The 12,591-nt window shown below is 52.6% G+C and overlaps 2 protein-coding genes across 2 annotated transcripts in view; one reads left to right on the top strand and one right to left on the bottom strand.

Annotated features, from left to right (window-relative positions):
• EMWEY_00011650 (hypothetical protein, conserved) overlaps window positions 1-1,478 on the bottom strand; it is a gene marked incomplete at both ends in the record, with an annotated part of 3,986 nt that extends 2,508 nt beyond the window's left edge. Inside the window, 2 exons of the mRNA XM_013479006.1 lie at window positions 1-913; window positions 1,438-1,478. The exon at window positions 1-913 is cut by the window's left edge and continues 90 nt beyond it. Coding sequence (XP_013334460.1) covers window positions 1-913; window positions 1,438-1,478 — 954 coding nt within the window. The remainder of the gene's footprint in view (window positions 914-1,437) is intronic.
• A 746-nt stretch (window positions 1,479-2,224) lies between these two features.
• EMWEY_00011660 (hypothetical protein, conserved) lies at window positions 2,225-12,315 on the top strand (the record flags this gene model as incomplete). The annotated part of the gene is made up of 10 exons (XM_013479007.1): window positions 2,225-4,482; window positions 4,724-5,396; window positions 5,623-5,946; window positions 6,261-6,531; window positions 6,695-9,082; window positions 9,299-9,459; window positions 9,869-10,183; window positions 10,455-11,909; window positions 12,114-12,237; window positions 12,311-12,315. 10 exons carry the CDS (start codon window positions 2,225-2,227, stop codon window positions 12,313-12,315), a joined length of 7,974 nt encoding a protein of 2,657 aa, XP_013334461.1.
• Window positions 12,316-12,591: the final 276 nt, after the last annotated feature.

Raw genomic sequence — 12,591 nt, forward strand, 5'->3', positions numbered from 1 at the left:
GCTGCTGCTGTTGCTGCTGCTGCTGGTCCCGCTGGAGCTGCTGTTAGTTGTGCTGCTGCTACAACTGGTGCTGCTACTCATCTGCCCTCCTGAATCTACCTGCTGCTGCTGCTGCTGCTGCTGCGCTGCTGGTACTAGTTGGCGTGCAGCAGCAGCAGCAACAACGCGATGCTGCAGCAAAAGAAGTGCTGCTGCTGCCTTAGCAGCAGCAGCAACAAGCGCCCTTCTCTCCTCTTCAGTCTTGCTGCTGTTGCTGCTGTTGCTATTCGTGCTGCTGCTGCTGTTGGTGCTGCTGCTGGTGCTGCCGTTGCTGCTGTTGCTGCTGGTTGGTAGGCAGGCCTCAATCAGTCGTCCTAAGAGGACAGGAAGCCGCTGCAGCAGTTGCTGTTGCTGCTGGAGAGCAGCAGCAGCAGCAGCTGTTGCTGCTGCTGCTGCTGCTGCAGGTTCTTCAATGTGGTACTTTCCTGCTGCTGCAAACAGCTGCAGTGTTGTTGCAGCAGCAGCAGCAACATCTTGTGCTGCAGCAGCAGCAGCAAAAGGAAGCCGAAGCAAAGTGTCGATGCAGCAGCAAACTGCTGAGGCCTGTCTATGAAGCTGCTGCAGCACATGTACTAGTTGCTGCTGCTGCTGCTGCTGCTGCTGTTCGTGCTGCTGGTGCTGCTGCTGCTGTAGCTTCCTTGCAGCTATGCTGATAACTCCTCCTAGCTGCGCCTCTGCTTGCTGCAGTTGCTGCTGCTGCTGCTGCAGCAAAACAATTTGCTGCTTAATGGATTTAGATTGTGTCTTAAGCTCCTGCGGGGACAGCTGTTGCTGCTGCTGCTGCTGCTGCATTTCCTGCTGCAGTTGCTTCTGCTGCTGCAGTTGCTGATGCTGCTGCTGCAGGTCCTCAAGACATTGATGAATAGCAGCACGCCTGTTGCAGCAAATAGCAGCAGTTACTGCAGCAGCAGCAGCAAGCTCCTCAGGCTTATATTTCTTAGCAGCACGCTGCAGCAGCAGAGGCAGCAGCAGCAGCAACCGCAACGGTGTACGCCGCAGCAGCAGCTGCTGCTGCAGGAATGGCAGCAGCTCAGCAGCAGGCAAGTCGCTCAGCTCCTCATCCTCTACAATTTCCCTGCTGCTGCTGCTGCTGCTGCTGCTGGTGTCGTTGCTAACGCTTCCCTTTGCAGTCCTTTGCTGCAGTTGTGAAGGTGTTCCTGCTGCTGCTGCAGCAGCAGCGGCAGCAGATGCTGCTGCTGTTGCTGCGCTGCATCGCTGCTGCAGCAGCCAATATCTCCTCCAGGCACATTGGCGTGCAACTGCTGCTGTTGCTGCTGCTGCTGCTGCTGCTGCTGGTGTTGGTGCTGATGCTGCTGTTGCTGCTGCTGCTGTGCTGCAGCACAGCAGTCGTAGAGGAGCAGCAGCAGACTTCATACGTGTGTGGTGTGGTCTTCTCACCACTGCTGCTGTTGCTGCTGTTGCTGCTGTTGTTGCATCATTTTGCTGCTGTTGCTGCAGTTGCTGCTGCTGCTGCTGCTAATATTAAAAAAACAAGGAAGAAATCATAATTAAGCAGCAAATAATATTAAATATATCTATAAATATTGAAGGATCCTGGTGGGTGAGTTGAGTTTGCTGCTGATGCTGCTGTTGCTGCAGTTGCTGCTGCTGTTGCTGCTGCTGCTGCTACTGCTGCAGCGGCAAAATAGTTAAAATAAATCCCTTATTTAATTATTTAATACATTTATATATTTAATTTTTATTTATTTCAACTATACAGCTAGCGCCTGTATAGGATGCTGACCAGCAGCAGCAGCAGCTGCTGCTGCTGCTGCTGCTGTTGCTGCTGCTGCCGTCGGAAGCCGCATGCAGCAGCAGCAGCTGTGGGGCCGCGGGGCCCCTCAAGATGACTCAATCGCATGCATGTAAAGTTTATTAACTTTATTAATTTGTTTTATTAGCAGCAGGAGAAGGAGCAGAGAAGGCAGCAATAGGAGCAGCAGCAAGGGCTGCACCAGTAGCAGCAACAGCCGCAGCAGCAGCAGCAGCAGCTAGGGCTGGTCGTTGAGATCCGTTGCCTTCTCTTGATCTTCTTTTTATACACCTCATCTTAAGCTGCATTTTGCTGCAGCAGCAGCAGCAAACAGCTGCATACTGAGGCAACCAGCAGCAGCAACAGCAGCAGCAGCAGCAATAGCTGCTGCTGCAGCAACAGCAGCAAACCGAAGGTAGAAGCAGCAGCAGCATGGAAGACTTCGCAGCAGAAGACTTTCCCCGCGCTGCTCCTATTAGGAAGCAGGAGAAGCAGCGGGGAGACACAAAACAGCGAGGAGGCAGCAGCAACCGCAGCAGCAGCAGCAGCATCAGCAAGGGTAAGACTGGGGACAGCAGCAGCAAGGAATCTTCTTCCTCTCGGTCTCAGCTATCCTTCCCTTTCCTAAATTATGCAGCAGCAGCAGCAGGAGGAGAGCAGCAGCAGCAGCAAGATGATGCTGAGGAAACCTATGGGTTAACAGGCAGCAATACAGACACAGCAGCAGCAGCAACAGCAGCAGCAGCAGCAATTCGTTGCCCCTTAAAGGAAGGGGCGCTGCTGCTTGCTGCTGTTGCAGAGATTCATACAAATGAGTTGCTGCTGCAGCTGCCTTATGGTCTTGTGGGGTATGTACACCGTACGCATACCTTAGAGCTGCAGCAGCAGCAGCAGCAGCAGCAGCAGCAGCAGCGAAAGTTAAAAGGCGGACAGCAGCAGCAGCAGCAGGAAACAGCGTATAAGCAGCAGCTGTTGCAGCGTTTCTTCGTTGGGCAGCTGCTTCCTTGTGTTGTCATTAGTACCCCTGGCAGCAGCAGCAGCAGCAGCAACAGCAGCAGCAGCAGCAGCAACAGTGTGTATGAGCTGTCTCTGCGTCCCTCCTTATGTAATGCAGGACTCTCGCTGCAGCTGCTGCAGCAAGGAATGTTGCTGCCAGCAACTGTCTCCTCTGTAGAGGAGCACGGTTTGCTGCTGTGTTTTGGTCTGCAGCAGCAGCAGCAAGGCAGCAGCAGCAGCAGCAGCAGTGGTGGTATTCGTGCCTTCCTACCGCAGCCGCAGCACCAGCTGCTGCAGCAGCAGCACAACATGCAGCTGCTGCAGGGATCTATTATCCCTGTTGTGCTGCAGGAGGTAAATAAGGCAGCAAGTACTATTATATGTGCAGCAGCAACAGCAGCAGACACAGCAGCAGCAACAGCAGCAGCAGGACCTCTACTCTCCCCTATAGGACTGCAGCAGCAGCTAGCTTATGATAGCCTAAGGCCTGGTCTGCTGCTGGAGTGTCGTGTGCAGCGGCCAATAATGCATGCAGCAGCAGCAGCAGCAGCAAAGAGGAGGAAAGGAGGAGAAGATAGCAGCAGCAGCAGCAGCAGCAGCAAGAAGGGGGTAACAGCAGCAGAACTCCCCTGCATGCAAGGGCTGCAGCTGCGGTGTCTGCACAGCATGACAGCAGTTGTGCTGCACCCCCACATAACACATCCTGCGCTGCTGCAGCAGCAGCAGCAACAGCAGCAGCAGCTGCAGCTGCTGGCACCCAGCAGCAAGAAGGCCAAGCAAGGAGACAAACCGCAGCAGATCCTTGCTGACGAAGACAGCAGCAGCAGCAGCAGCAGCAGCAGCATGATAACAGAGGACAAGCTGCAGCAGCAGTTTGATAAACAGCTGCTGCAGCTATTTAACCCACAGCAGCAGCAGCAGCAGCAGCAGCAGCAGCAGCGTGTATATGCAAGAATAATTGGTTTGCTGCCTCAGCAGCGGGTAATTTATGTGTCTTTGCTGCCGCATATTGTTGGGTGGCAGCAGCAGCAGCAGCTGCTGCTGCTGCCTCCTCATTTGCTGCTGCCAGGTACAAAGATTAAGACACCTTTGCCTATCCTTAAGAGCAGCAGCAGCAGCAGCAGCAGCAGCAGCAGCAGCAGCGCAGCAAATACAGACGGGCAGCGCGCTCTGCTGCCCCTTTATAAGCTGCAGCAGCAGCTGCTGCTGCAGAATAACAGCAGCGACAAGGATGATGAGGATCTTGCTGCTGCTGCTGCTGCAGCAGCAGCAGCAGCACCCGATAGCAGCAGCAGCAGCAGGATTGCTCAGTTTGCTGTTGTGCGTATCCCTCCAACGTTTGACGTCAGCAGCAGCAGCAGCAGCAGCAGCAAGAGGAAGAGGGAGCAGCAGTTGCAGCAGCAGCGGCAGCACATTAGCCGCTGCCGTGTCTTGTTTATTCATTGGTTAGATCTAGAAGTTATTGCTGCTGCTGCTGTGCAGCAGCAGCAGCAGCAGCAGCAGCAGGAGCTGCTGCTGTCTCCCTTAGAGGTACCTCCAGGGTCTCTTCTTAAGGGAACGGTTATTAAGGCTATTAAGATACACAGCAGCAGCAGCAGCAGCAGCAGCAGCAGCAGCAAACATAAGCTGCTGCAGCAGCAGCAGCAAATGCAACCACAACGTGTTGAGCAGCAGCAAATGGGGCTGCTTATTCGGTAAGTTCGGGTGTACCTGCTGCTGCTGCTGCTGCTGCTGCTGTTGTACCTGCTGCTGCTGCTGTAACTGCTGCTGCTGTTGCTATAACTGTTGCTGCTGTTTTTGGTGTAACTGCCGTTGCTGTTGCTGTAACTGTTGCTGCTGCTGCTATAACTGTTGCTGCAACTGCTGCTGCTGCTGTTGCTGCTGCTGCAGGTTGTCCCCTTCTGTTAAGGGTTGGCTGCCTCTTTGCTGCTGCAGCGATGTGCCGCTGCAGCAGCTGCCTAAGGATGCAGCAGCAGGAGCAGCAATTAGTGTCCGTGTGCTGCGGCAGTTTTGCTGCAGCAGCTGTGATTTTATTGAGTCATCTGCTGCTGCTGCTGCTGCTGTCCTTAGTGGCTGCTGCACCAATCGTATGAACCCACAGCAGCAGCAGCAGCAGGAGCAGCTGCAGCTGTACCCTGTTAGCAGCAGCAGCAGCAGCAGCAGCAGCATATTTACTGCCTTTGAGAGGGGTATGCTTGCTGCTGCTCTTATGACGATGGGGGGAGGAGGCAGCAGCAGGTTGCTGCTGGCTAGCAGCAAAGTGTTGCGGCAGCTGCAGTCTCCTTTGCTGCCACGTCTGCTGCAGCCATCTGCTGCTGTAGCTGCTGCTGCTGCTATGGGTATGCTGCAGCAGCAGCAGCTGCAGCAGCAAAAGATACGGCCTGTTGTAGAAAGAGGAAAAGTTCTTCTTGGCTACGTTAGCGAGATCAAGACAGTGCAGCACATAAGGCAACAGCAACAGCAGCAGCAGCAGCAGCAGCAGCAGCAGCGGCAGCAGCAGCAGATAGTGCTGCGCTTCTTTGGTCCTTTTAAGGCTGTGCTGCCAGCAGCAGATGTTGCAGCAGCAGAAGCAAATGGCAAAGAATTCAAACTAGGAACTCTTGTTAAGGTATGCAGCAGCAGCAGCAACAGCAGCAGCAGCAGCAGCAGCAGCAGCAGCAAGACAGCACCAGCAGCAGCAGCAGCAGCAGCAGCAGAGTAGCAGGAAAGTCACAAGTGTGATTATGTGACAGGAAAACACACAGTGGGCTCATCATTGCCTTTGTTACTGCTGCTGCTGCTGCTGTTGCTGCTGCTGCTGCTGCTGCTGCTGCTGCTGCTGCTATTGTGTGCAGGTGGCGGTGACTTCTGTATGCCTATCTCGCGGTACATTAGAGGTGACTACAGACATAACTGCAGCAGCAGCAGCAGCAGCAGCTGGAGGCGACAGCAGCAGCAGCAGTAGCAGGATATTATCTACAGGGGCAGTTATACCTGGTACAGAAGCACGCGTGGTGTCTGTACACCAGAACGGTGTGCTGCTGCTGCTGCAGCGGTGCCGCAGAGTTCCTCCAAAGCACCACCAGCAGCAACAGCAGCAGCAGCAACAGCAGCAGCAGCAGCAGCAGCAGCAAGGAGGTGTCCTTGCCTTCGTGCCTTTGCTGCATCTTGCTGATGAGGTGCCCGTTGCTAAAGCGCTACATCAGTCAATGAAGGCAAGCTGCTGCTGCTGCTGCTGCTGCTGTTGCTGCTGTTGCTGCTGCTGCTGCTGTTACTCGTATTAGTGTTGTTGCTGCTGCTGTTGCCTACTCTGCTGCTGCTGCCGTTCTTGCTGCTGTATCTGCTCTTATTCGTGTTATTGTCATAGTTACTGTTGCTGCTGTCTCCTACTCTACTACAGCTCTTGCTGCTGCTCGTGCCGCTGCTGCTGCTGCTGCTGCTGCTGCTGCTGTATATAGGTGGGGTTACTGTGTTATTTGGGGTGTATATGCAGGTAGGGTCAACATTACCATCTGAATTTGTAGTTATTGCTGCTGTCTTCTCTGTGTCTCTTGGTCCCTTAATTGCTTCTGCTGCTGCTGCTGCTGCTGCTGCTAAAAAGAAGCGTAAGCTCAACAGCAGCAGCAGCAGCAGCAGCAGCAGCACAGGAGATTCAGCTATGGATCTCCTATTAGCAGCAGCAGCAAAGAAGATGGAGGCAGCAATGCAGCAGCAGCAGCAGCTACGTGATGTCTGTCTTATTAGTCTTAAACCCTCTCTATGCGGTAAGCTGCTGCTGCTGCTGCTGCTATTGCTGCTGCTGCTGTTGCTGTTGCTGTTGTTGTTGCTGCTGCTGCTGCTGTTGCTGCTGTTGTTGCTGCTGTTGTTGCTTCCTCTTACAGCTTATTATCTGAGCTGTTTGTGCTGCTCTTTGTGTTACTGGTGCAGCATCTTCCCTTTGCAGCAGCAGCAGCAGCAGCAACAGCAGCAGCAGCAATGGTGCAGTTAATCGTTATTTTGCTCGTAGTAGTTCTGAGTTACAGCAGATGCATGCAACAGCAGCAGCAGCAGCAGCAGCACCATTGCTATTATTTGGATATATTAAGCAAGAAGCAGCAGCATGCGGGGTGTATGTCTCCTTGGGGTGTATGCATGCACAAGGTGTCTCCTTTTATCGTAATATAGCAGCAGACTTTGTCCCTACGCAGCAGCATTTATTAAGGAGATTACCTATAGGTCTAACTGTTAAGGCAGCACTGCAGCAGCAGCAGCAGCAGCAGCAGCAACAGCAGCAGCAGCAGCAGCAGCAGCAGCAGCAGCAGGTTGTTGAGTTAAGGCCTCATAAGATTAATAAAATTATAAGAGAACAAACAACAGATGCAGCATTAGCTGCTGTTGCTCTCCCTACACTGCAGCGTATGCTGCAGCAACGAGCAGCAGCAGCAGCAGCAGCAGCAGCAAATGATACTGATGCTGCTGCATGCATCTGCAGCAAAGCCTTACGTGCTGGCGGTTTGCTGCGCTGCTCCTTCGTTAAGTTTTGCTGCAGCGGAGGAAAGTTTAGTGTTGCTGGTTGCTGCTGTGGGGCTGCATGCGTTTATATTATTGTTCCTCCTGCCTTCTTGCCTCCTATGCTGCAGCGGCAGCTGCAGCAGCAGCAGCAGCAGGATGGGGAGGAGGAAGAGGAGGAGCAGCAGCAACAATTTGATTGTCTTATTGTTGCTGCTGATCCTTGCAGCAAAGTTGCCTATGGCTGCTGCAGCGGAGATCTGCTGCAGCCCTTCCTGCTGCTGCAGCAGCTAGCAGCAAAAGCGCAGCAGCAAAACACCAAGATGCTGCGGTGTACAGTAGGTGTTGCTGCAGCAGCAGCAGCAGCAGCAGCAGATAATGACGAGCTGCAGCAGGAAGAAATTACTATTCGCTTACAAAAGAAAGCGAAGGTTAAGCAGCAGCAGCAGCAGCAGCAGGAAGCAGCAGCAGATGCATGGGACTATAAGAATGAGGCAATGCCCCCTGTCTTGCTGCAGCTGCTGCAGCAGCGGTTGCTGAATAGACAGGAGCAGCAGCAGGAAGAGGAGGAGGAGCAGCAGCAGCAGAAAGGTGTCTTGGTTGCAGACATGGGTCTGCTTGCTGTTGCTGCTGTTGCTGCAGAAGCAGCAGAGTTTAGTATAGGAGACAGCAGCAAACCTTTGCTGCTGTCTCTTCCTCTTTTCTTTATAACTGTGTCTCCTATTAGCAACAATGAGCAGCAGCAGCAGCAGCAGCAAGAGGAAGAAGAAGAGGAGGAAGCAGCAGCAGCTGCAGCAGCAACTCTTAATGCTTCTGCTGCTCTTGTTGGATGCCCAGTAGACTTAGTAGGCAAATTCTCTCCTGTTACAGCAGCAACAGCAGCAGCAGGAGAAGAAGGAGAAGCAGCAGCAGCAGCAGCAGCAGCAAAGGCGTTGCCGCAGTTGCTGCTGCCTCTTTGCTGCCGATCTCGTGATGACGGGAAGGTATCATCAAGCGAGTCTGCTGCTGCTGCTGCTGCAGCAGCAGCAGCAGGTCCTCTGCAGCAGCTAATAAACAAGGAGCAGCAGCAACTGCAGCAACTAGTAAAGACACCAACAGCAGCAGCAGATCTATATATTGGGGCTGTTATCTGCTGCAGATTAACAAAAGTTAATGCATGCGCTGCTGCAGCACAGCTGGTGTCTACTCATATAAAAGCTGAGGTGTATATACACTGTACAGATGCCCTTCCTCCTGTTGCTGCTAATACTAAGCAGCAGCAGCAGCAGCAGCAGCAGCAAGGAGGACTGTGGGCTCCTCCTCCTATTAAGGAGGAGACAGATCTTCCTGTGTCTCCTTTAGGGTTACTAAGACCGCAGCAAGAGATATATGCTGTTGTGCTGGCTATACACCGTAGACGCAGCAGCAGCAGCAACAGCAGCAGCAGCAGCAGCAGCGAAGATGAAGGATATGGAGGGTTTATGGATTCCTTAAGGAAACAAAAACAGCAAGAAACAATTGTTATTAGTGCAGGCCTATTTAGACCAGCAGCAACAGCAGCAGCAGCAGCAGCAGCAGCAGGAGAAAAGACAAGCACCAAACAAAAGAAACAAAAACAGCAGCAACAGCAGCAGCAGCAGCAGCAGCAGCAGCAGCAGCATAGCGAAGCAGAGTGGGGTGTAATAGAGAAGACTCTCCCTGGTCATATCTTTGTTAGTTGCGGTTGGAGCAGCAAGAGGGGTCAAGAAGAAGCGCAGCAGCAGCAGCAGCAGCAGCAGCAGCAGGACAACGACAAGGACAACGAACAGCAGCACCAGCAGCAGCAGCAGCAGCAGCCACGACGCCGTGGCTGTATATACTTACTAGATGCCTCCTCATCAAGAAAAAGTTTATTAAGACCTAATTGTATATATAAGAAAGGAAGTTTGCTGCTGCTGCGTCTGCTGCCCCTATTGAGGTGTACAGACACCTCAATGTCTCTTGCTGCAGCAGAAGCAGCACCTGCTGCTGATACAGGAGATATAAGAAGATTCCTTGTTGTTGGGCCTTGTCCTCCTCCTGCAGGAGAGCAGCAACAGCAACAACAGCAACAGCAACAGCAGCAGAAGCAGCATAAACATAATAGTAGATTGCTGCCTCCTCCATCACCGCAGCAGCAGCAGCTGCTGCTGTCTCCTATTTTGTCTGCTGCTGCTTCTGCACCTATACCCGAAGAAATCACTAACGTAAGTAATAGCTGCAAGAGCAGCAGCAACAGCAGCAAGCAGCAGCAGCAGCAGCAGCATCTGCTGCTGTTGTTGCTGTTGCTGTTCTACTTATTACACTATACGGTCTGCTGCTAATGCGTTGCTGCTGCTGCAGCAACAGCAGCAACAGCAGCAGCAATGCTGCATACACTATTCAATAGCTGCTGCTCTTGCTGCTGCTCCTGCTGCACTCGCTGCTGCTGGTATTGCTGCTGCTGCAGCTGATGGTTATTATATGTGTTGTGTGTGCTGTTTGCTGCTGCAGCAAGTGTTTCCTTCGTTACGTGCTGCTGTTGCTGCAGCACAACGATGGCGTTATAGTGAGGGGGTTTGCTGCTTAGGCCGAGTGCAGCAGCTGCTGCGGCTTCCTCTTGGGGTGTCTGTGCAGCTAACGCAGCTGCTGCTGCTGTCTGCTAGCAGCAAGCTGCTGCTGCGCCTCCCCCTTCTTGCTACTGTACACTCTACTGAGCTATCTGATGTGCTGCTGCAGCAGCCGCTGCAGCAGCTGCAGCTAGCACCAGGGCAGTTCGTTACAGTGAAGATCCTTAAACAGCAGCAGCAGCAGCAACAGCAACAGCAGCAACAGCAGCAGCAGCAGCAGCAGCCAGTGGCGCTGCAGGCTACTATGAGGAGGAAAGCAATAGAAGGAATAATTGATGACGAAGAAGATCTAACAAGACCTAAAAATATAGCAGATATAAAAGTAAGCAGCAGCAGCAACAGCAGCAACTGCAGCAGCAGCAGCAACAACAGCAGCAACAGTAGCAGCAGCAGCACCGGGAGTAGCAGCAGCCACAGTAGTGACAACAACGTCAGAAGCAATAACTGCAGCAACTGCAGCAACAGCAGCAGCAGCAGCTAGTACTGCTGCTGCTTTTATCTCTTTGTGTGCCATCGTGTATGGATGTCCGTGCTTCTCTGTGTGCTGCTGCTGCTGCTGCTGCTGTTGCTGCTGTTGCTGTTATTGTGTGCAGCGTGGCGCGTGCTACCCAGGTCTAGTTGTTGGTCACAGCAGCAGCGGCATATTTGCTGCAATAAGCAGCAGCATAACCTTACGTATATCATTACAGCAGGCAGCAGCAGGTGTATCTGCTGCAGCAGCAGCTGCAGCAGGTGGAGCTGGATCAGCAGCAGCAGCAGCAGCAGCAGATAGAGATGGTAGCAGCGGACTACTTAGTATAGAGGAAGCAAAAAGAATATTCCCTCTAGGTTATTTGCTGCCTAAGATTTACATCTTATCTGTTGATTATGCTGCTGCTAAGGTTGATGGATCCTTGAATCCTGCTGCTGCTGCTGCTGCTGCTGCTGCTGCAGCAGGAGGCGGTGCTGGTGGTCGTAGAGGACAGCAGACACTCCTGCTGCATCGTTATCAAGGTGACGCCAAGGCACCCACCGTAGCAGGAGCAGCAGCAGGAACAGCAGCAGCAGCAGCAGCAGCAGGAGAAGGATCAATGGAGCAGCTGCGTCTGCTGCTGCTGCAGTGTCTACGTAAAGGATTAGTAGTAGAAGGAACAGTACGGGGTGTACATGCATATGGTGTATTTGTACGTTTGTCTCTTTTTGCTGCGGATACACCTGACGAGGGCCCAGCTGTCTCCTTTCTGCAGCAGCAGCTGCAGCAGAAGCAGCAGCAACTGCAGCAACTACAGCAGCAACAACAACAACAAAAGGGTAAAGAACAACAACAAGATCCTCAATTACAGAAAAAGATAAAGAAAGCTTCTGCTGCAGTTGCTGCTGCTGCTGCTGCACTGCAGCAACTGCAGCAGCTACGTCTTGTTGCTGTTGATTCCCTCTGTGCTGCTGCTAGGTTAGGTGCAGCAACAGCAGCAGAGAAGGAAAGAAGATTAAATTTATTAAATAATGGAGATATAGTACAGGCAAAGATTGTTGCGCTGCAGCATATTACTTGTCAGCATGACGAGGATGACAGCAGCAACAGCAGCAGCAGCAACAGCAGCAGCAGCAGCAGCAGCAGCAGCAGCAGCAAGACGTGGCAAAGTGTTAAAGTTGATATTTCTCTTGATCCTGCTGATCTACCACCTCCAGAGGAATATGAAGAACAGGAGGAGCAGCAGCAGCAGCAAGTTGCTGCTGCTGCTGTTGCTGCAGTACCTGCAGCAGCAGCACCTGCAGCAGCAGCAGCAAATGCAGCAGATAAGAGGGCAGCCTCCTTAGCAAATGAGGAAGCAGACACAGCAGCAACAGGAGAGAGCAGCGAGACAGATGATGAGGAAGATATGCAGCAGCAGCAGATGCTGCAACAGCAGCAGCAGCAGCAGCAGCAAGTGTGGGGTTGGGAGGAGACAGTACCAGCAGCAGGAGACACAGGAAGTGCAGCAGAAGAATCAGAAGAAGAAGAAGAAGAAGCAGCAGCAGCAGCAGCAGAAAAAGGAAAGAAAAGCAAAAGGGATAAACTAAGAAAAAAAGTTAGACAATAAACACCTGCTGCTGATGCTGCTGATGCTGCTGCTGCTGCTGCTGCTGCTGCTCTTGCTGGTGCTGCTGCTGCTGTTTTATGCTGCAGAATGTTTAGTTGAGTGTGTAGTAGCTGCATGTGTATATTTACTTTCTGCTGCTGCTGCTGCATTTGCTGCTGTTGTTTTTCTTTTCTGCTGTTGCTGCTGCTGCAGCGGGAGATGCAAGAAGCACTAGAAGCACTAGAGGCGAAGCAGCAGCAGCAGCAGCAGCAGCAGGAAGAAGGAGGAGAGCAGCCAAACTCTGTAGAAGACTTTGAGCGTTTGCTGCTTACTCATGGTAATGCTGCTGCTGTATGGATCAGGTAGGGTTTAGGGTTTAGGGTTTAGGGTTTAGGGTTTGTATTGTTTAGGGTGATTCTGCTGCTGCTGCAGTTGCTGCTGCTGCAGTTGCTGCTGTTGCTGCTGCTGCTGCAGCATTAGTTTGTTGCATCTGCATACATGGAGCTGTTTTTTTCTCATTTTCTTTCTTCTTTCCTTGTGTGTGTGTGTGTGTGCTGCTGTTGCTGCTACCTCTGCTGCTGCTGCTGCTGCTGCTGTTGCTGCTGCTGCTGCTGCTGCTGCTGCTGCTGTGCTGCAGTTACATGGCATATCATCTAAAGTTGGGTGATTTAGAGAAAGCTCGTTGTGTAGC

Source organism: Eimeria maxima, genomic scaffold (assembly GCF_000499605.1).
Source record: "Eimeria maxima Weybridge genomic scaffold, Emw_scaff82, whole genome shotgun sequence".
NCBI classification, from domain to species: domain Eukaryota; phylum Apicomplexa; class Conoidasida; order Eucoccidiorida; family Eimeriidae; genus Eimeria; species Eimeria maxima.